This window comes from Pyrus communis, chromosome 6, assembly GCF_963583255.1.
Source record: "Pyrus communis chromosome 6, drPyrComm1.1, whole genome shotgun sequence".
NCBI lineage: Eukaryota > Viridiplantae > Streptophyta > Magnoliopsida > Rosales > Rosaceae > Pyrus > Pyrus communis.
This window is the reverse complement of record NC_084808.1, coordinates 29059951-29083403: the sequence shown is the minus strand read 5'-3', so window position 1 is coordinate 29083403 and position 23453 is coordinate 29059951. Positions and strand designations below refer to the sequence as shown.

The 23453-nt window shown below is 36.1% G+C and overlaps 2 protein-coding genes across 2 annotated transcripts; both read left to right on the top strand.

Annotated features, from left to right (window-relative positions):
* Positions 1-14383: 14383 nt before the first annotated feature.
* LOC137738103 (purple acid phosphatase 3-like) lies at positions 14384-18642 on the top strand. Its single transcript, XM_068477711.1, has 7 exons — positions 14384-14608; positions 17163-17319; positions 17426-17533; positions 17663-17790; positions 17964-18092; positions 18197-18264; positions 18402-18642. The coding sequence occupies exons 1-7, from the start codon at positions 14399-14401 to the stop codon at positions 18613-18615; spliced, it is 1014 nt and encodes a 337-aa protein (XP_068333812.1). The 5' UTR covers positions 14384-14398; the 3' UTR covers positions 18616-18642.
* A 1142-nt stretch (positions 18643-19784) lies between these two features.
* On the top strand, positions 19785-23323 carry LOC137737578 (purple acid phosphatase 3-like). The gene is made up of 6 exons (XM_068477108.1): positions 19785-20046; positions 21967-22123; positions 22210-22317; positions 22416-22672; positions 22796-22863; positions 22955-23323. The coding sequence occupies exons 1-6, from the start codon at positions 19873-19875 to the stop codon at positions 23187-23189; spliced, it is 999 nt and encodes a 332-aa protein (XP_068333209.1). The 5' UTR covers positions 19785-19872; the 3' UTR covers positions 23190-23323.
* The last annotated feature ends 130 nt before the right edge of the window (positions 23324-23453 follow it).

Here is a 23453-nt window from a genome sequence, read left to right as displayed (position 1 = left end):
GTAGAGGGAGTTGCTTTGTCAGCCGATCTTATCCCGTTAGATATTGTGGACTTTGATGTGATTCTGGGCACGGATCGGTTGCACTTCTATCGTGCCAACATTGACTGTTACGGGAAAGTAGTTACGTTTCACCGACCTGGACTACCTGTGGTTACTTTCGTGGGTGAGCAGAGTGGGGTGAGACATGGCGTTATTTCGGCGCTGCGAGCGAAAAAGTTGTTATCTAAAGGCTGTCAGGGGTATCTGGCTCACGTAGTGCTAGATGAAGCTGTTTCTAACAAAGTTGAGGATGTGAGAGTGGTCAGACACTTCCCAGATGTATTTCCCGAGGATTTACCTGGGTTACCCCCAGATCGAGACGTAGAGTTCACCATTGAGTTGATTCCAGGTACAAATCCTATTTCTTTAACTCCTTATCGTATGGCTCCCGCGGAGTTGAGGGAATTGAAAGTTCAGCTGCAAGAGTTAGTGGATAAGGGATTTATCCAGCCCAGTACTTCGCCTTGGGGCGCTCCAGTGTTGTTTGTGAGGAAGAAGGATGGAACTTTGAGGCTGTGCATTGACTACAGGCAACTCAATCGGGTGACGATTAAAAACCGTTATCCATTGCCTCGTATCGATGATTTGTTCGATCAGCTGAGAGGTGCTTGTGTGTTCTCTAAAATAGACTTGAGGTCTGGTTACTATCAGCTGAAGATCAGTAGGGATGATGTCCCTAAGACGGCGTTCAGGACTCGTTATGGTCATTACGAGTTTCTGGTTATGCCATTTGGGTTGACGAATGCACCAGCCGCCTTTATGGATTTGATGAACCGAGTATTCCAGCCTTACTTGGATAGATTTGTCATTGTCTTCATTGACGATATTCTGGTGTATTCTAAGTCGAAAGCGGAGCATGTTCGACATCTTACTTTGGTGTTGAAAAGGTTGAGGGAACACCAGTTATATGCTAAGTTTAGCAAGTGCCAGTTCTGGTTAGATCAAGTTGCATTCTTGGGGCACGTCATTTCTGCTCAGGGTATTTTGGTTGACCCTCAGAAGGTTGCAGCTGTGGAGAGTTGGGAACAGCCGCGAACCGTCACCGAGGTGAGAAGTTTCCTTGGTTTGGCAGGGTATTATCGGAGATTCGTTAAGGATTTTTCGGTGATTGCCTTACCACTGACGAGGTTAACGAGGAAGGATGTTAAATTTGAGTGGGATAATAGGTGTGAGCAGAGTTTCCAGCGGTTGAAGCATTGTCTCACTCATGCACCTGTTTTGGCACTCCCAGACGATAGTGGTGATTTCGAGGTTTACAGTGATGCTTCCTTAAATGGTTTGGGATGTGTATTGATGCAGCATGGTAGGGTGATTGCTTATGCTTCGCGGCAGTTGAAACCTCATGAGATGAATTACCCTACACATGACTTGGAGTTGGCTGCTATCATCTTTGCGTTGAAGTTGTGGAGACACTATCTTTATGGGGAAAAGTGCAGGATCTTTACAGATCACAAGAGTCTCCAGTATCTCTTTACTCAGAAAGAACTTAATCTTCGTCAGCGGAGGTGGTTGGAGTTGCTCAGCGATTACGATTGCACGATTGATTATCATCCTGGTCGTGCGAACGTAGTGGCTGATGCACTTAGCAGAAAGTCACAGGGCCGTATTAACGCGTTGTACGCTAGTCGTGCTCCTCTTTTGGTGGACTTGCGTACTACGGGAGTAAGGCTAGAAGCCGAAGATCGAGATGTGGCATTACTTGCTAATTTCCAAGTTAGGCCGATACTTGTTGATCGGGTGCTTGAAGCCCAAGTAGCTGATCATGAGACTCAAGAACTTATTCAAGCTCGAGATCAAGGAAAGAGGCGAGACCTCAGAGTTCGTGATTCGGATGGCATGTTGATGCTAGAAGGTAGAATGTTCGTGCCTAAGAGTGTGGAGTTGAAGAAAGAAATTCTCGATGAAGCACATATCTTGGCTTACGCTATGCATCCAGGAGCTACGAAAATGTATCATACCATTCGACCATTTTATTATTGGCCGGGTATGAAGAGGGAGATAGCCGAGTATGTGAGCAGATGTGCTGTTTGTCAGCAAGTTAAAGCAGAGAGGAAGAAGCCGTTTGGGTTGTTGCAGCCACTTCCCGTTCCGAAGTGGAAATGGGAAAATATCACCATGGATTTTGTGTACAAGCTCCCGCGTACACGTAATGGCTTTGACGGCATTTGGGTGATCGTTGATCGACTCACTAAGTCGGCTCATTTTATTCCGGTAAGAGAGAAGTATTCTTTGAGCCGTTTAGCGGAGCTGTTCATCTCGAAGGTTGTGAAGTACCACGGTGTCCCTGTGAGCATTATTTCGGATCGAGATCCACGATTTACATCGAAGTTTTGGGTAGCTTTCCAGGAAGCTTTGGGCACGAGATTACTTTATAGTACGGCATATCATCCACAGACCGACGGGCAGTCAGAGAGAACTATTCAGACCTTGGAGGATATGCTGCGAGCTTCGGTGTTGCAGTTTGGTGACGCTTGGCACCAGCGGTTAGATTTGATGGAATTTGCTTACAATAACAGTTTTCATTCAAGCATTGGCATGGCGCCATTTGAGGCCTTGTATGGCAGAGCTTGTCGCACACCGTTGTGTTGGTCAGAGGTTGGCGAGAGAGTTTTAGTAGGTCCAGAGATTGTTGAGGAGACTACTCAGAATGTTCAGGTGATTAAGTCTAACCTGAAAGCAGCTCAGGACAGGCAGAAGAGTCTAGCGGATCGGCGTGCTACGGACATAACATATGAGGTCGGAGATTGGGTATTCCTGAAGCTTTCACCGTGGAGAGGTGTTGTGCGGTTCGGAAAGAAGGGGAAGTTGAGCCCCAGGTACATCGGACCATACGTAGTCACAGAATGAGTTGGTGAGGTAGCTTACAGGTTGGAGTTGCCTCCAGAGTTGGCTAGAGTGCATAATGTTTTTCACGTGTCCATGCTCCGACACTATGTTGCTGATCCATCTCATGTGATACCTCCTCAACCGCTTGAGATTAACCCAGATCTGACGTACGATGAGGAACCGGTGACGATCATTGATTGGAAAGAGAAGGTTCTGAGGAACAAGACAGTAAATTTGGTGAAGGTTTTGTGGAGGAACCATTCAGTTGAGGAAGCAACGTGGGAGACGGAAGATCGAATGACGGATTTGTATCCTCGTTTGTTCTTTGACCACTAGGGGCTGTTACTTGGTTGTTTTGAATTTCGGGACGAAATTCTATTAAGGTGGGTAGGCTGTGACATCCCGTCCCGGGATTATTAACACGTACGCGTGGAACTACAATTTTGCCCTAATGTGTTTTTCGTCACGTTGTGGGGTTGTGTTGTGTGTTGTGGCATGTGTTGGGCCACACACACACCTGCACACTCTCTGCCCTTCCCCTTTCCCTCTGTCTCTCTCTCCCGTCTCTCTCTCTCTCTCTTCCCTTCTTCTTCTTCTTCCTTCGACGTACGGACAAACATCAAAAGCACCCAAACCATCACAGATCGAAGGAACCAAAGACACCATTCAACTCGTGAGGTCGAGGCGAGCACAACCATACCATTTTCAGGTGAGGAATACTTCGTTTTCACGTCGATTCAACAATGGCCGATTTAGGTACTGTTCATGCAAAGTTTATACATTGAGTTTTTGGACTTTTAAAGCTTGTAGATGTGTTCGTGAAGTCCTAAGGAGCGTCGGAGTAGCTCGTTGGACAAATTTGGACGTCGGGAAGGCCCGGTTCGAAGTTGGCCGAACTTGGAGTTTTTGGACAGGTATAATCTCTTAGTTTTAGCCCTTAAAACTTGTTGGGATATGTTCTACTAGTCTAGGGCTTTCATTTGGTCCAAGAATCACGAAAAACGGATGAAAAATGAGCGAGAAAACCTAAGTTGCAGGTTTTCCCAGTTTCCGGCGCCGGCGACGTCGCCGGCGATCGAATGAAGAAGGCGACGGAATATTCCGTCAATTCTGACGGAATATTCCTAACGCCGTTAACGGATCCGGTTAGATTTAACGGAATATTCCGTCAGTTTGACGGAATATTCCTGACGGCGTCTGTTGACACCGTCAGTGTGCCTGGCACGTGACCGCGCGTGGGGGGCGCGTAGGTCCGTGCCTGTGCTGGCGCGTGGGGGCGCGTGTGGGGTCCAAAATTTTTTCTAAAAATATGGTTGTGATCCTGAGGTTGTGTAGAGCACGTGGGTATATTCATTTGTCCATTTTGAGCAATGTATGAGAAGTTATTACGAGAAACGGGTTATGTGCTTTAAAGTTAACGTTTTTATAGTTGTTTCGCATTTAGGTGACACGTACCCAGAGGACGAGCGTGCACACGCGAGACAGGGGGGCTACGACCCTTCTACATACCAGTGAGTGGGCTTTTGTTTTCCGTATATACCTATATACATATTTATTTCCCAGAAATTAGTATAAATGCTTCGTTATATGCCATTTCTTTTATATAATTGGTGGTTATGCATGAGTAGTGGCATATACGTTTAATTACATATTCAAATATTGCATATGTCATATATATTTATATGTTGGTGCTGTGGAGGCATAGGTAAGTGTCAGGTAAACGTTATTTAACGATTGCATTAAATAGTGGTTAGAGATGCTTAGAGAGCTCATAACCTGCACCCCCGGTGTTAGTGCTCCCGCCCAGAGTAGGGCACAGTCCTTCACGTGATGTTCACCTCCCGCACCACACGCTCAGCTTGGATCCAAGTTAGGTGCATAGGCCTGTCGTACAGACCACATTAGGTGGTTCCGACTCGTAGGTGACCCGCGATTATTCGCACAGCCTTCACGTGATCGTAGCACTAGAGCGTATGGATATGTTACACCCAGGCCTGTCGTACAGACCACTTAGGGTGGTTCCGACTCGTGGGCAGGTTTAGATATTGAGATTGAGATTTGAGCTCTAGATGCAGCCGTACAGGTCACGTTAGGTGACTCCGGCTGCCAGATGTTATGATGTTGATATGATTTATACCTGGGCACTTACATTTTTATTAAGGCTTGGCATGGCATACCCTTGAGCATATTTGGCATACCTATACATACGTACATATGTTTATTTCTGGGAAGTATACAGGTTTTACGACGAGGGGTTATAATGTATTTTGCTAAATGGTTTTCAAAGAGCTTTGTTTTTGCCCACTCACGCTTTTGTTTTGCGCCCCTCCAGGTTCTAGTTGCTTAGCCGTTGCGGTGGTTTCCTTTGAGGGCTCTTCGGCGTTCTGACAGACACTCCCTATTGTAGGGCTGCCTTCGGGCGTACTACTGTTATCGTTTTTGTTTGGACTGCTTTAGACCTGCTCTGATTTTGTATATCACTTACTAGCACATATTGGTACCTCGTATGCTAGTTTTGAACTATTCGTACTTTTATATTACTACTTTACTAGCTTCCGCACGTGCACATGGCTACGTCACCTTTGTGTGACGGCCAGCACGCTCCGATCTCGGTCGGGGTGTGTCAGTGTGTGTGTGTGTGTGTGTGTATAAACATGGGTATATTCATCAAAATTAACCAAAAAATTATTGTATCAAAACATGGGTACATTTTTCAAAATCACAAAAAAAAAAAAAAAAAAAAGATATTAGGCTTAATAACATTAGTAAATTTCTTCGATTAAACTTGACATGGATACATTTTAAAATCAAAGAAAAAAGAATGTACCCATATAAGTTTTAAAATGGATTAGAAAAAAGATTGAATAGATTTTATATTAAAAAAGGGTACATTTTACATAAAACAAATTGGTATATTTAAGAATGAGTACGTTTTAAGATTAAAAATTTGAAAAAATTACATGAATGGATACATATAATTAGCATGGGTACATTTGGCAAAATAAAAAATGGGTACAAATAAATTAAAAAATATATATGGGTACAAATACAAATAAAACTTTAAAAAATATGGGCACAAAAAGAAATTAATATATGGTTACAAATTAAACTGAAAAGAAAATTGGTACAAATTAAAAAAGGGTTGCAAATTAAAAATGGGTACAAACTAAAACTAAAAATATATGATAAAAAATTTAGTCATAAATATAAATATACTAATTGTAACATTTTTAACATTAAATGAATATATTTAGAAATAAAAAATATTTTATTATTGAAATAATTAACGATGTTATTAATACCCAATGACCTTGATAAAAAATTGAAACGGAATAGGATTTTAATCAATGGAGTAGCAAAAGGAAGAATGAAAACCTAATTTCTCCTCTTTTTTTATCCTTTACTCTTGGTCTTCAACCTCTATTTATCTATTATAAACTTTTTTATTTATTATTTTCTTTGATAAATATAGGTAAATATGTAATATTTTATATTACTTTGTATTTCATTCATATTTTTTCCATGAAATATATTGTAATAACGTTGTATGGAAAAGGTATCTAAGTTAGAGAAATCAAAATATAGGTAAATTAATTTGTATTTTAGTTTACCTATTTGAATATTGGAAAAACAATATCCCCACTTACATACATAATAAGGAGTAGGTAAATATTTTCATTCCACGTCAGGCCAATTTGTAGATACACAAAAACCAATTACACTTGGGGTTTTTTGTACATTAATGTACCGACTATTATGTTGTGAGAATCCGTCCCTAATTTTACGACTTTATTATATTCTAAACATTTATAGCTTCGTCACCTTCCTGGTGTTGGCCAAACACACCATTCGTAATAACTACACTTTATGGCTTTGTCACCTTTCTGATGTCGGCCAGCACAGCTCGATTCAGAGTCCAGGTGGACATTCCGGGTCAGAGTGTGTCATATGTTATAGATAAATTACCAAAAGTATGAGAATATAACAGGTAAATTACTCAAAAATATGAAAATATTACATTATAGTTCCGTTATTTGTATAGGTAAATTAGTAGGCAAGTTTAACTATTATACATATGTAGAATAATTTAACATGAAAAAATGATGTATTTTTATTTTGATAAAAAAATGATTCCATCGAACAGTAGTAAACGATGCAGCTATTATATTTTATATACGGTAATGCATTAGATTGTCTGAGAAATAAAACGTTAATTGGCTAACCTAGGCCCTAATAGACCTAAGGGATTTTTCGAAATATAAAGTGGCCTAAAACATGTTATCTTATGAACCTTATAAAGGAATCGAATATGCACATATCAAACAGTTAGTTGGCTCTGAATTTGCCGTCTATCCAATACTTTGCGCATTTGAATGGATCACATAATTGAGATAGTTAATGGGATGAATAATATATTAATAATTATTAGGTAGAGAATAGATGTACGGCATATATATATTATATCAAGATTAATCAAGACTAAGATGCAATTAATTTAACAAACATGAGCCAGCAACTTGCCCCGGGGGGAGGAAACCTTGCAAATAAAAAAAAAGTTAAAAAAAATTGCCGCAAACTAAAGATTATTGGTCGATGCTAAGTACTTATTTAGATTTGAGGCCGACTTGATTTTTATCTCTTTAGTTTTCGACGTTACTTGATTGACTATGTTTACTTGATTTTAACCAATAATTAATTGTGGTAAATTTATTCATAGCTAACAAAAAAAGACGTCCACGAAATTGGATATCAAGTTTTTCATGCATACACGTTTTCTTTTTATTTTAGCTGTATTCTAATCTTTTTACTGTACAAAGATACGTTGTTTATTTCAATGATACTCAACGCTGATCGCTTCATGTTTGTATTACTTTCCTTCTCACACGGTACGTCAACCTAAAGGAAGGAATATAAATATTTGTGCCCAGAAAATTAAATTGTTCGTGGATCATAACAGGGACTACAGTGATTTGTGATTCTTTGTGGAATATATGAGATATCATGACATATGTGACACTTGTACTGTTGACACAAACCCAACTAGAACTCCAAATTATTAACACATTTAAGTATTAATTACTGTAGATTTGACCTTATTCTCTTTTCTTTATGAATGTCTATCCATCTTTTCTCATTTTCTTTTTCAGAAGAAAAAGAAACGATAACCCTAAAATGTATACATATCAGGCCCGTTTATTTTCTCGGTTCTTTGATATAAGGCCACAGTGGGGTCAATGCGTGGGCTAATTCACACTAAAATGTATACATATCAGGCCCGTTTGATTTTTTTAAGGGAATAATGTTAAAAATATACTTCTCCTCACAAGCAATTTTAGCAGAAGTGCATCTATTGTAAGCACTTTTTAATAAAAATGAAATACTTCTTGAAAAATAACTTAAAATCTAAAAGTTATATATTGTCAGAAACTCATTGGTGATCTAAAATCACTTCAAAACTTCCCATATCAAGTCCAAATCGAAGGGAGAGGGAGACAAAAAAATTGAATATATGATCTATGGTATGTATAAAAGGAAAAAGTCAATGAGTGCATTCAGTAAGTGGACTTGAAGAGAAAGGTTTAGGGTAGTTGTATGAATTACAGATGGACAAGTTTCCCTTTTTTTCTTTTTTCTTTTTTGGCTCAAAACATGGACGAGTTTCTTTTTGAGATTCGAGTTTCTTTTTGAGATTCAACTTAATAACCTACAAAAAAGGAGTTGTGAATAAATTAAGCTGAAAAACTATGAACTAAGGAGGAGGTGGTGATGGTGAGCTGTGTACGTATCTTTAATGCTCAACTGATCTCTCTTCTTTTGCATTCGATTAGCTTAACCCTTAGTAAATAAAAAATAAAAAATAAAAGCTTAACCCTTAATATATATATATATATATATATATATATATATGTGTGTGTGTGTGTGTGTGTGTATGTATGTATATAATGTTAGAGAGATCAAATTTTTAAACTAAATTTGTAAATCAAATGACATGACACAAATAATAAATAAGCACGTTAATGGACATTTAATTAAAAATTCAATTATAAACAATCACATCATATGGTTTATAAATTTGATCTATCTTACATTATATATATGTATGTGTATGTGTGTGTGTTACGATCAGAAACAGAATAAAGAGAGAAAAGAAAAGGAAGAACGGCATCTGTGATTATACCACCGATGCCACCTGCGGCCCGTGATTGTGCTCTCCATACCGTGCCTTCAAAGGTGTGATCACAATTCCCTTATTTTTTTTCAACCCTTCTGTTTTTCCCCCTTTTCTTTTCTATGCATGCATGCATATTTATGCGCACGTAAGTATTCTTGAAATTAATTTGTGCATAGTACTTGTTTTGATTGCTAAATTGATGATAACTAATCAATCCTTATTATTGAACCGGTTTATGTGATGGATCGATCGAGCTTCATTTTCTTTTTCGTTAAATGGGAGGGTTTCGAACTGTGGATCTAATCTTCTCCTACGTCATACCCATCATTCTACGCCCAACCTCACCACTGGGCTAACCATAGTTGGCTTTCGATCAAGTGTCATTTCAACATAGCCAGAAACATGATCAGTTTTTTAATTAATGTTGTTTCATTTAATTTTGTTTAAAGGATTTGGGTGCGACGCGGCAGCAGTAATCAACATTCTAGCATTCTAGCACAGAGGAACGCATTGCAGCGCGCTGCCATCGAAAAGAAATTTTTGATAGTCACGATACAGTTGCTGGTAGTATATATTAGGATGTGTTTATTGCATCGGACTATATCGGATTAGACTAGTTTAAGAGACTAAGTTGGATTAGCTTGGTTTAGACTAAACTAGATAAAAATTATGAAGCTTTTGGTGCAGCGCCGAACAATAAAAATGTTCATTTTATTTATTATTAAATTATTATTTTGTAGTTATTTCGATATCTAACACCTAATTAATTCTAAAAAATATTGTTTGACCATTTATTAAGTTATTTTTTTAGAAAGTCGGACTTAGTGTCATTTATGTTAGTCCCGTCTTACGCCAAACATGGGATTGCTGTCCCAGCTAAGCCAGTCCCCAGTAAGGAGGCCTAACAAACGGGGCCTTAAGGTACTGCGGTACGAAGGTCCGGAAGGGATGGTACGGAAGGATGCGGAAGCGCTGTATAAGGCCGGAGAGAAGAAATTGGGAACTTATGAAAAAAATATTGTCTCAAACAAATTACAATTGTCTCTTCTCATGTCCATCGCTTGTATGGGCAAAGTCATCATATGTAACGTTCCCAAATTTAAACCTAGACGATTATCAACCATTTCCTTCCTCATTACAGATTCCTACCAATCTATGAAGGAAATTACGAGATAACTAGCTCAGTTTGTAAAACAATTAATTTAGAAGTTGGCGATACTCTATACATGTACATGTCATTATTAATTTTTTGGCCGCATGTGTACACGATTGATTCTCTGCATTATTTGTAAGGGAATTCCAATTTTTCTTCTTCTGATATTCCACATGATTTCCAAGTTGTCCTTGATTCAATTAGATAACCAGAAAACAGCACATATATCCAAGGACGGATCCACATAGGGACCAGGGAGGTCCCAGGACCCGTTGGCAATCCTAAATCGTTGCTATAAATTTTCCGGGGACCCCTCATACTCGAGCATGAGGTCTGTGTAGGTTGCAGTGGCTGTCTTCTTCTCGGAGAAGATGACCGCGCACAGAGAAGAAAGAAATAGGGACCCTTCCTGCCTCTATCCTCCTTGCTTCTGCCATTGTCTCATCCGTCGGTGCCACCCACTTCTCCTCCAACCTTTCTCTGTCGTCTGGCGGGGGCAGTACATAAGCCCAAACTTTCCCAAATTATTTCAACCATCTTAGTAATTTTTCTTATGGGTGAAATTTCCTTCATAAGGTTAGTAAGATGGATATGATCTGTCATGGGTTGGTGAAATTTGGTGGTGGAGCTACCATGGCTTTGGGAGAATGGGGAGGGAGGCGGTTGGTGGAGGTATGGCAGCTTTGTTCTTAGTGAGAGAGAAGGTGGATGTTTGGAAACTAGTAAAAGAGAAAAATGGTGTGTTTGGTTAGAAAGATAGTGGGAGTTTGGGGAGAGTTTTATTTGACCGGTGTTTTAAATTGGGGTGTGCTATCCACACACCCTCTTAATTTGCGGCCGTCGGATCGACTGAATTAAAGAAGATCAAATGACAGAAATAAACAAAGGGTGTGTGAGAAGCAAAAAGGGGTGTGTGAATAGCACACCCCTTTAAATTTAGTGCTTCATATTAGATAATCAATAACTTAGGTACTCCCTAGTAACTTATGAAACCTCGTAATGGACACTTGAATTATGATTTTATAATTTGTAATATTGTTTTGCATATGATTTTTGAATGAAATGTATTATATTTAAATTTTCAATGTATTTTTGTCAATAATTTTTTTGACCTTTATAATTGGGACCCCCCGAGTTTAAAATCCTGGATCCGCCACTGCATATATCCTCATAATATTCATAGTCATAATGTGGATTCGATGCTTGTGCACATTAATTCTTCATAATATAAAAAAAATAAAAGATAGAATGATCATTGGATCGATCGTTCATTTGGTAAGTGGATATGGTCACAGGATCTGTCGGGGACCTTTGGATATGCAACATGCATGTGGCTGTTCTCGGATTAATTTGGATAGGCATGCACATGCTTGCAGTGGAATGATTTATGATGAGGATCCTCTGCACATGCAAATACTGCAGCTTCATCGATCGAGCAATTTCTATTGGTTTTGATTCCTCTATGTTTAATCAAGATTAATTAAACCTGTAACACGTATTCAGAAACCGTATGATCACAAATGACCTAATAATAAGTTGATTCATTCATCATATATCAATAAAATGGCCTTCATTTTCATCTAATAATCCAAAATTTCCCCATACATCCACAAAACTTATACAAAAATAATTAGATATGGGAACATGACATGTAGTCCCCCTTTGAGACGGTAAGAACTAGCTAGGCTGTGATGTGCCACTTTATATATTAAATGCCTTTTGGTTGATATAAATTAGGTTGCAAAGATAAGAAAAGTGAAGAGATATCGTTTGGTTGGGATTTTTCCACAAGTTGAGACCCATATCGGCATATAGCTGTTTTCAATCTCAAATTATTCACAAAATACGTAAACAGACTAGGCTTTTTAATCAATTATGAGACCTAAATTTTACGGCGTGAACCTACTTCTTCTCGTGCCAACATTATTATTTTTTTTATTCAAACAATAGAATTACATATTGTTGTGATTGACATTGTACATCATTCGGTGTTAGGGATAAAAGATTTTTCGTTCTCCTGTTTGTTTTTGCTTTCAGCCGTTGCAGTGCATACACTAGAATATACATTTTGTTAATTTTGACAGATAAAAGCGGATTTGTGGTTGTGGATGCAGTTCAGAAAACAAAAATTCATGTTCCATATATATAGTGTGGACGTCTGCGTCATTCATTTTGCATGCATACGCCTTGTGCATCTTATAAACTTCTCTGCATGTATATGAGTATATCACGTTTCCTTGAAACTTTCTGGGTCATTTCTAATATATATAATTCCATACTAGTAACTGACCCTTAATTTAAACACCATAAGATAGCCTAGAGCTACAAAAGGAAGAGATTCCTTGATCTACAAGAAAGCTAAGTAGTCATATAAAAGGAAATACAAACCGTATGAGGAGGACGCGTTGGTTGAACTTGGGGCAGTAACATTCCGGGGTCGATTATCCAAAGCTTTGTTAATTCTTTTTTATCCTTTCTTTTATTTGTTTACGAAACACTTATTGGAGTACTTAAGTTATATTTCACTTTAATTGTAAGTGTTTTTGGCGCCCCTTTTTTTTTTTTTTTGACGAAGCCGATGACTCTTCAAAAAGGAATCTGACTTAATAAAACTTAAAAATCCAACTGAAGCTATAGTCACCCATTCTCCCACATATCGTGCAGGAATGCGTTGAGGAATCCCTCCAAAAGATAGCGTTGGAACTCCCAAAAGAGAATATAACTTAAAAATTTAACAATTAGCTTCAAGTAGACTAATTTGAATTTAGAACTTGGTTTAGTCTAGATTGTATTCCTCATAGATAACTGAACTATGGATTATAATTGATATATTATGACCAAATTAGTAGCCTGCTTAATTTACATTATGTTTGAAACTGCATTAGCCAGTTGCCCATAACAGTGGCAAATAATTATAAGCTTATTTTTAGTTACACTCCTTAGAACTCTGTTTTGATAATCTTTGCCTCTTGAAATTCAAAAGTCGTCACTTTACTTCTTGAAACTCAAAAGTCGCCACTTTACTCTCCAAAACTCAATATTCGCTCCACTTTAGTTTAATTGTGTGTATTTCGTTAAATAACTGTTAAGTTTAGGCTTATTTGTAGCTAAGCTACTTGAAACTCGATTTTGATCATACTTTGTCCCCTTGAAACTCAAAAGTCACCACTTTACTCCTTGAAACCCAAAATTCGCTCCACATTGCCTTGTTTATGTTACTTCCAACTATGATGATGCCACACCCCCATCTCTTCATGATCTTCCGTCTCTCCTCATCTCCCTCTTCCTAAACGAAATCCAAATACCTCATCATGGCCCGTTTGACAGCCCTACTCTATGTCCAGGAATTGTTCTAAAAAAATACCCAGGGATTATTTATGTTATTTTTCCGATTAAGAATATAAGAAATCAAGAAATTAATGGAACTAATGATAAGGTAGATGGAGATGGATAAAGAAGGGATGAATGTAACGACAATGATTAAAGAGAGAGAGAGAGGGTTCGGAGAGTTACTTAACGGAATACACAGAAACAAGCCAAAGTGGAGCGACTATTGTGTTTTAGGAAGTAAAATGATGACTTTTGAGTTTTAAGGGGGAAGTGTGATCGAAATCGAGTTTCATGAAACGTAGCTATAAAAAAAACTTATTCTAGAAATGTACATTTTAATCTACATCGACATATTTGTTTGCTTTTTTAATAGAAATAACATAAAGAAGATAATGTAAAACGAATTTTAAGCTTCAAGAAGTAATGTAACAACTTTTAAATTTTAGAAAGAAAAATAGAATTAAAATCAAATTTCAGGAAGCGTAGAGCTAAAAATAAACCATAATTATGTGATGTGGGTGAGTGTCACGCCTTTACTAGTGGATCCCTTAGTGCGATGTACATAAGTGGAGGTTTCTTGTCCATTTGTGTATAATAAATCGTACAAGTCATGTGTGGCCTCGCGGACCTCATGCTGTCCATTACTCTTTTTGGTTCTATATTCCCTTTTTATCTATTATTCATTTTAAGCCACCCTATTGTGCAGTACTGCTTAAACCACACACATCGTCATCGATAACTTTCTGTGTAATATATCTATTTATATGTTAATTAATTAGTATGCAACGTTAACCCAACTCGTCAACCATATAAATAGATAGCTTGCCTTGCTTTGCTTTGCTCACCATTCCTCTACTCTTACTTTTGCTCCCACCTAGATGCTAGATATGGAAAACATGACCATGATGAGGTCAAGTATTCTGTTCTCTGGTCTAATAATTCTATGCACCTTGTCATCTTTTACATCTTCTGCAGCGGAGCTACAACGATTCCCGCACGCATCGAAAGCCGATGGGTCTATCAGCTTTTTGGTTCTGGGGGATTGGGGAAGAAGAGGAGCCTACAACCAATCTCAAGTTGCTAATCAGGTACATTACTTCCTTATAATACTTGATTTCTACGTCGATGTACATACAGTTTGATTATTGTGTTTTCTTAATCTTAATCTTTGACCTGTTTCTAGTATCTATCATGTAAACAATAACTAGTGTAAGGAAAGTATATACAGGTGTCAGAAGTTCAATGAGTGTCGTAGACTCGTAGCTTAAATAGTTGCTTGTTTCCAACAAAATTGCTCAATCTCAATATATATCCGATATCGGAGAATGTAAGCTTTTCCAAATTATTACGTAATGTTAAAGCCTCTTCACCATTTGTCATGAATGAAGTGAAGAAAGGTGAGTTAGATAAGTTAGGTGCGCTCTAATTCTAGTGAGATGTATCATAATAACATAGTAATGTTCTTAAACTCATACTCTTACGATATATATATATAAGGAATTGTTATTAGCACTGCAAAAATCTCATTCTATACTCCTCATAAGTGTATTTTTTCTTTCTAATTATAGAAAGTTTGAAGTGTAAAATAAGATTTTTGGAGTGCTAATAACGATTCCCTATATATATATATATATATATACATATATATATATATATGTATATATCGTCCCATAGAATCCTTTTGGTGTCTAAGTGATTTTGGGCATCTTTACAGATAACAATTAATTGGTTTTGAGATGGATGCTCTAATTCTTTCTTCTTACAACTGGTGGCAAGCTATCTACTCCTTTCTAGCATAATATGTAACGTTGTACACTTTTAAATGAGAAATGAAATACCTTGTCTTAGTAAATTAAATTATTTAGACTCTTCAATTATATCCAGATTTTGAATTGATGTTCAATTAATTAATTATATAGAAAAGTTGATTTTAGCCCAATTCTTAGAACGTGTTACAATTCAAAATTGTATATTTTCAAATTTAACCATTTGACTAGCTTTCCAATCAAACTTTTTCTTTTTAAAGTGATGAGTCAGATTAGGGTTTAGAAAAACTCTGAGCGAATTTTTCATACCTATTTGAACTATGAACTTGAGACTATATATTTGATAGGGTAATGCTAGGTATGTAGATCAGATTTTATAAATCATATGATGTGATTGTTGACGATTTGGTTTAAATAGTTGATCTCCTTAGCATTACTCTATCAAACATATAGTCTTGTGTTGATAGTTGTACAAAGGTAGGGCAGTAGCATGCTAAAAACACAACTGAAGAGAGATCAAAACGTGAGAAAGCAATGATTCAAACAAAAATATTAAAACGGCAGCTGAATCCTTGGGATGTTGTCTACCGAACTTCATTTTCTTTCAATGGCAGTTTTTGTAATTTGTAAACGAAAACTATGGCTATATTTCACTTACATGGATTATTTTTCTAACTTATACGAATTATATTTAAAGCTATAAATATATATTGGTTTGATCTGGAGGAGAATATTATCACTACTTCAGTGGCAATGAGAAGGATATCTAATATTCTGAGACCGAACACCATGATTTGTCTACTTCAAAGTATGAAAGATATTGGATTGGATTGAACACAACAATATATTGGGTGCTACTTAAATGTATTTATATTATTGTAGCATACAACCCCATTCCACTTTTGCTAGCATGGACAGCTAAATTGCGGATATATTGGCCATAACTCTTTTGGTCCTGTATTATTCTCATCCCAATGTTTTGCTTGCACTGCATGCGCAAAAGGAGAATGGCCCCCTTTTTGCCGATAAAATAATGCTTTATACTCATTTAATTATATACATCTCTACTAATTAGTTAATAAAACACTCATTCTCAACCAAAATTATATGAAATTATTAGTTTAACCATCTAATGAAAGTAGAACATGAATAAGAAATATGGGACATAAATGTAATTTCACACAACCAAATTTTGCTTTTTTTTTTTCAAAGTCTCACATACATGTAATCTTAACATATCTCTAATTAAAAAAATTAAAAAATTAAAAAAAATCCCACTCCCACATTCTCTATCACTCTCTTCCTATCTCCTTCTATTTCAAAAACAAAAATAAAAAAAAATTTCACACTTTGTGTGTGTGCCCATATGCTAGTATATATAGGGAACTGTTATTCAAAAAATCTCATTCTACACTTCTTACAAGTGTATTTTTCTTTCTAAATATAAAAAGTTTGGAATGCAAAATAAGAATTTTGGAGTACCAATAACAATTCCTTATATATATATATATATATATATATATATAGTCCTACTTATTGCCAATAAATAATGCGTTCATGAGTTTCTTTTATTTTTTTTACTTTTCTATATATTTTTGTTTATTTTTGTCTGTTAATTTTTTTTTCTTTATTCGATTTAGAAGATAGATATATAAAAGGAAGTTTTAACGAAAAACTCACTATTCACTTTAAAGAAAAATCACATTTTTACACTAAAAAGTCAATCATGGTACTATTCACTTAACCCTTTATTTTGTTCTTATCATTAAAACTCAAAGTTTTCAGGCCCTTTCCATTAGTTTTTCTTATACAAAAAGAAGTGTCTATCAGGAATGATTTAACTTTACTAACCTACTTTTATACACTTAATTTCTAGATGGGAATAATTGGAGAGAAGTTGGATATTGACTTTGTAATATCCACCGGCGATAATTTTTACGAAAATGGATTGACGGGCATCGATGATCCACAATTTGAAGACTCATTTAGCAAAATCTACACAGCACCAAGCTTGCAAAAGCAGTGGTACAGTGGTAAGTATTCCCAAACCCTAATTATATATTCACTTATAAAACAATAAGGAATTTTCTTTAAATTAAAAAAATTAATTCATTTTTTTTTTTAATTATTGTATTGCAGTTCTGGGTAACCATGATTATAGAGGTGATGTTGAGGCACAGTTGAGTCCTGTCCTTAGGAAATCGGATAGCAAATGGCTTTGCTTGAGATCCTTCATAGTTGATGCCGGTAAGGCTAAGGCCATACTACATAATTATTATCAATAATTAATTATAATCTAAACAGGAGATTTAGTTTTTTAATAAGGATTTTTTTTTTTTGGTTATTTATCTCAATGTTATTTGTCTATTTTGGCAGAAATTGTGGAAATCTTCTTTGTGGATACAACTCCCTTTGTTGATAAATACTTCACTAATCCGAAGGGCTCTGTCTATGACTGGAGTGGCATATTACCCCGAAATTATTACCTATCAATTATTCTCAAGGTAATTTGTTTTCTCATCAAACATAATTAAGACTTACGACTAAATAAATTAACTTTAAAATATCTCCAAACAATTTTTAGAAACCCAAAAAATTAGCTCTATGCCTGCGGTTGTCTCTATAAATTAGAGATCATATCTGTAATTAAGAAGTTTAATTTTTTTCTTTGTGAAAGGATGTGGATTCAGCATTAAAAGATTCTAATGCAAAGTGGAAGATTGTGGTTGGTCACCACACAATTAGAACCGCTGGATATCATGGTGAAACTAAGGAGCTTGTAACACAGCTTCTCCCAATTCTTCTGGTAGAGACTCATGCTAAAACTAGGAAGGAAAAACAAAACGCTCGCCTTTTTCCCTTGTTTTTCTTTTTTGTTCTCTTTTTGCTCAAATGTCTATAAATTTTCAGGAAAACAATGTCGATCTTTACGTCAATGGCCACGACCATTGCTTAGAACACATAAGCAGTCCCAACAGGTACTAGCATTTTGTAACTCTTTAATACGCATGAATTTAACAAATGAATCGATTTTATGTGTCTAAATAAAATTATTGTTCTATTAGTATATAACTACTTTTATGCATGGGATCTAATTTGAAGCATTTCTGTGCAGCCCACTACAATTTCTAACAAGTGGTGGTGGTTCAAAGGCATGGAGGGGTGTAGTTAGCCCGTACAGTCCAAGCGAAATGAAGTTGTACTACGATGGGCAGGGTTTCATGTCAGTGCAAATCACTCAAACCGAATTGGATATTGCATTCTATGATGTTTTTGGCAATGTCTTGCACAAATGGGGGACATCAAAGCAGCACTACTCTTTCATGTAGAGAGGTGGACATGCAGAAGTATATGCAATCTGTTTAAGGTTCTTAGTCTAGTATGTATGTATGTGTATATATATGTATATATATATATATATATATATTGTAATGCAAGTAACAAGAGGCAATATTTTATAAGTGCCTATGTGATTAATGGAAATTATTTTGCTTAATCTTCCCAGCTGATCTGCTTAAACATAATTAAACTATTAATAGCTAGGAAGAAAACTGATCGCTTGTTCCTTTTCGGAAAGTAGCCCATCATTTTGCAGGACGAAGTAAATTCCGGCCTAGTCCATGAAAACCTAGCAGATGTTTGAATTATGGGATATGGGAATGCAATTCAAATTTGGGGAAAAGTTCACTCTCCTTTAATTTGTAATTTATGTTCCTTTTCTTTTTCATATATTTTTTTATCTTTTTTTTGTTTTGTATTATGAGAGGTTAAATCTATGTCTTTTTGGACTAGATATACTATTTTTTTTTCGATGTCAATAAAATTCTCTTCTTACCGTTGAATTTTCTAACAATAAAAAATAAAAACAATTCGAACATAAATGAAAATATGAGTAATTGAAGCGAATGGTTGAAAATTAATAAAAGGAAGATTTGATGTTAATGGTGCTGTACCAAAGTGTATACGTACGTTAAGTATAAGCCGTTCATTTATAGGGTTTTTGATAAACTTTTTTCTTTGTGGAAGATTAGGTGAGTTAGAATGACGTGGAGAGAGATTGAGACAAGGGGGGTTCGAAAAGAGAGTTATGAGTATGGAAATGATAAATGCACATATTTTTTTTGTATAGGCATTCTTTTAACAGCTATCTCTCTACCAAATTACGAGCTTTGAGATTATAAAAAACAAAGAAAAATGTTATGAATATTGCATTTCATACTACATTGACATATCATCTAATGTGACAAGTGATGCACACATATTACGTCAATTAATTAGTTGATCTCATTGTATGTTGGTTTTACACATTATTAGTACATTAGTATAAATATTTGGTTTCACGAGTATCACTCAAAAAGAAATTATAAGATAAATTCTACAAGATCTGATGTGATTTTTCTATAAAAATTAAATAAAAAGGAATAAATGAGGGTTCTTTTAGAAAAGCTGGTACTATTGGGAACTTCAGGTAGTATATATATATAGCTCTTCCTCAAAGCCACTTGACTCAATTCTCTCACAATTTTCGACGGAAAACTCAAACTCTCGTGGCTTCTTTGTCTAATACTTCTAATAATCATAAAGCCATGATTTCCTCCCTTCACTTCAGGGGATGCCTCCTGTCACTTTGTTTGGTTGCTTGCGCAGCTGAGCTTCAACGTTTTAAGCAGGCACCAAAACCAGATGGCTCTCTCAGCTTCCTGGTTGTCGGAGATTGGGGAAGACGGGGACAATACAACCAATCTCAAGTTGCTCTCCAGGTACGTTCTACATATGTATCATTTCATTTGAAATTTTCATTGTTATCATCTCTCTGTATTTTACATTTAAATGTTTGCATGCTTTTGCATGCATATGATGTCGTTAATTTCATTGATTTAAGCTGATACACTTACCTCATTTACATGCCTAATTATATTACTACGCTTCTTTCAAAAAATTTCACCATCTTTTGACAAAATTAAGCAATACTGAAATTTCATGAAACTGAAAATTTACGCAAATAAAGGAAGAATATAAACGGTATTTGGGCCTTACAGACACTTAATTTTTAGGCGGACAACTAAAATATGGATAATGCTAAAGAGATTAAGTTTTATAAATTAAATGACATACAAATTGATATTTAGATTATTACTTAAATTTTAATTCACGTGTTTATTTCTTATTAGTAACATATCTTTTAATTTGCGTATTTAATCTACATTGCATTACTTTTAATATATAAATTGTGGATATAAATAAATGAAAAGGTACCATAAATTAATGTGCGGCCAAGTTCTTTGAATTTGAAGGTACAATTCCAAGCATATCCCATATTAGTATCAATCACAACAGATAAGTTTTACAAGCATTATTTAGGAATAGGATTCTCTCCCTTCTTTTTTTCCCTCCTCTTCCCTCCCCTCCGATTAAGTTACGTTAACATCTTATATTAATTTTTTATAGAAAGAAAAAGACAAAATAGAGAATGTGAGAGGAGAGGATGGAAGGGGATAGAAATAGGAGGGAAAAGAATCATAATCCCATTATTTATCTAGTTGGGTATCAATCTACTTTTCTGAAGAAAAAAAAATATTGAATTATCCTCTTCAATTTGCTCTTAGTTAATTATTCATGTTGAATAATTGACATTGAAGTTAGTTAAGTGAACTTCTTTCCTCAATCGATTTTAAAAGTCTAGGAGGGTGATCGGTATTATTGTTGGGAGTAAACTGTAGTAATAGCCTTTTAACTTTAACTCAATTGGAACAATGATCTCTCAACTAAAAATTCATTAATATTGGTCCATCAACTCATCAAAACGTGTAGCTATGGTCTCTCAACTAAAAATCCATTATCATTGGTCTCTCAACTTTAACTCAATTGTAGCAATGGTCATTTCAGTATAACTCATTTTGACAAAATTCTGACGAAGTTGACGAAAATGACCATAACTACACATTTTGATGAGTTGAGGGACCAATGGTAATGGATTTTTAGTTGATGGACCATTGCTTCAATTTGATTAAAATTGAGGAACCATTACTATAATTTACTCTTATTGTTTGAGTGGGGTTTAGTCCTTTGCTAGGGTTTTACTCATATACAAAATCATGAATTAGTCTCAGTGAACAAGAGCACATATTTCAGTTTTATGTGTCAGAATAACATCACTCTTTACATAAGCCGTGTTTGGGAGGGTATATTTCCAAGCATATCCTCTAGTACAAGCTAAGGCCAGAATTTGATACTCCATGCATATTCCAAATGGGTCGTTTTCTGTCTCTTTAGTCTAGCAGTTTTCTTTCAATTTGGCGACCATTCCAATCACTCACAGTATCCTTACTTATTTGGTGCGTACCTGTGACTTTCAGCTCAAGAAAGATCAAGACTGGTTGTTTTGACTATTAGAGATGTTCATTCGGCAATGCATGTGGTTTAACTTAAGCAGATTTTATTAACTTTAATCCCTATTTAATTATTACTGACTTTACGTTGAAATTACTTGCGGATCAGTATCCTTACTTATTTGGTACGTACCTGTGACTTTCAGCTCAAGAAAGATCAAGACTGGTTGTTTTTGACTATTAGAGATGTTCATTCGGCAATGCATGTGGTTTAACTTAAGCAGATTTTATTAACTTTAATCCCTATTTAATTATTACTGACTTTATGTTGAAATTACTTGCGGATTGTAGATGGGGTTAATTGGAGAGAAATCAGACATAGACTTTGTCATCTCCACTGGTGATAATTTCTACGAAGATGGTTTGACAGGCGTCGATGATCCAGCATTTAACGAATCGTTTTCCAATATTTATACTGCTCCCAGCTTAAAGAAGCAATGGTACAATGGTAAATTACTTACTTAATCAGTTAATTATACCACACGTAATAGTATCCTTAATGGTACAATTAAGTGGTTAATTTGTTTCATGCAGTGTTGGGCAACCATGACTATCGGGGTGATGTCGAAGCACAATTGAGTCCCGTTCTCAGAGCAATTGACAGTAGATGGCTTTGCTTAAGATCATTCATTTTAGATGCAGGTAGTATTTATTCGCACTCATTAATTAGTCACTAATAAGCCTTTTACCGATTTTATTATGTGCAACTAATATGTTTTGCTATTTTGTCGATACTCCAGAAATCGTAGAATTTTACTTTGTGGACACAACCCCATTTGTGGATGATTACTTTACAAATCCAAAGGAGCATACTTATGATTGGAGAGGTGTGACTCCTCGGGCGGAATACCTTTCAAATCTCTTGAAGGATGAGGATTCGGCACTGAAAATTTCCACAGCAAAATGGAAAATTGTGGTCGGTCACCATACTATTTTAAGTGCAGGACATCATGGTGTCACCGAAGAACTTGTAACCCATCTTCTCCCAATCCTTAAGGTAACCTAGATGTTCCTAAACAATGCATTGACCCTTATCTCTCGAGGTCTTACGTTTGACTTCTTCTTTTTAATATCGCTTGTTTGTTTCTAATTTTTTATTTTCACTCCCACTTTTCTCCAGTCAAATAATATCGATTTTTACGTGAACGGACATGACCATTGCTTGGAGCACATCAGTGATTCTGATAGGTAAATTTGTACACACAAAAACTTGATATTAACTTGGTATTACATACGTAAACACAAATCAATTTGGTTTAACTGGTTGTTAATTATGCAGTCAAATTCAGTTCTTTACAAGTGGAGGTGGGTCCAAGGCATGGAGAGGTGATATAAAGTCGTGGAGTCCAGAGGAGTTGAAGTTGTATTACGACGGACAAGGTTTCATGTCGTTTCACATGACCAAGGCCAGTGCTGATGTTGCATACTATGATGTTTCTGGCAATGTCTTACACAAATGGAGCATTTCCAAAGAGATCGACTCAGCCACTCACAGAACATTCACCTACTCTTAAAATAGTAACTCTGCTAGTTTAGTTATTGGAAAATAAAACTTACTCGTGTATACGGCGTCGTGAACATCTGTTACACAAAAATTTCAGTAATTGCAATATAAATTCTCTAGTAATCTAGTTTAATCTGGTCTAAACTACGGTGTGGAGAATTCAAATGTTGGGGCAAAGAGGGAGGTACACTGCCTTGGCCAACTTAGCTACGCCTTATACCAACAGAAAATGACAGTCAGCATTGGTAGGAATATCCGAGGTGCATGCAGTATG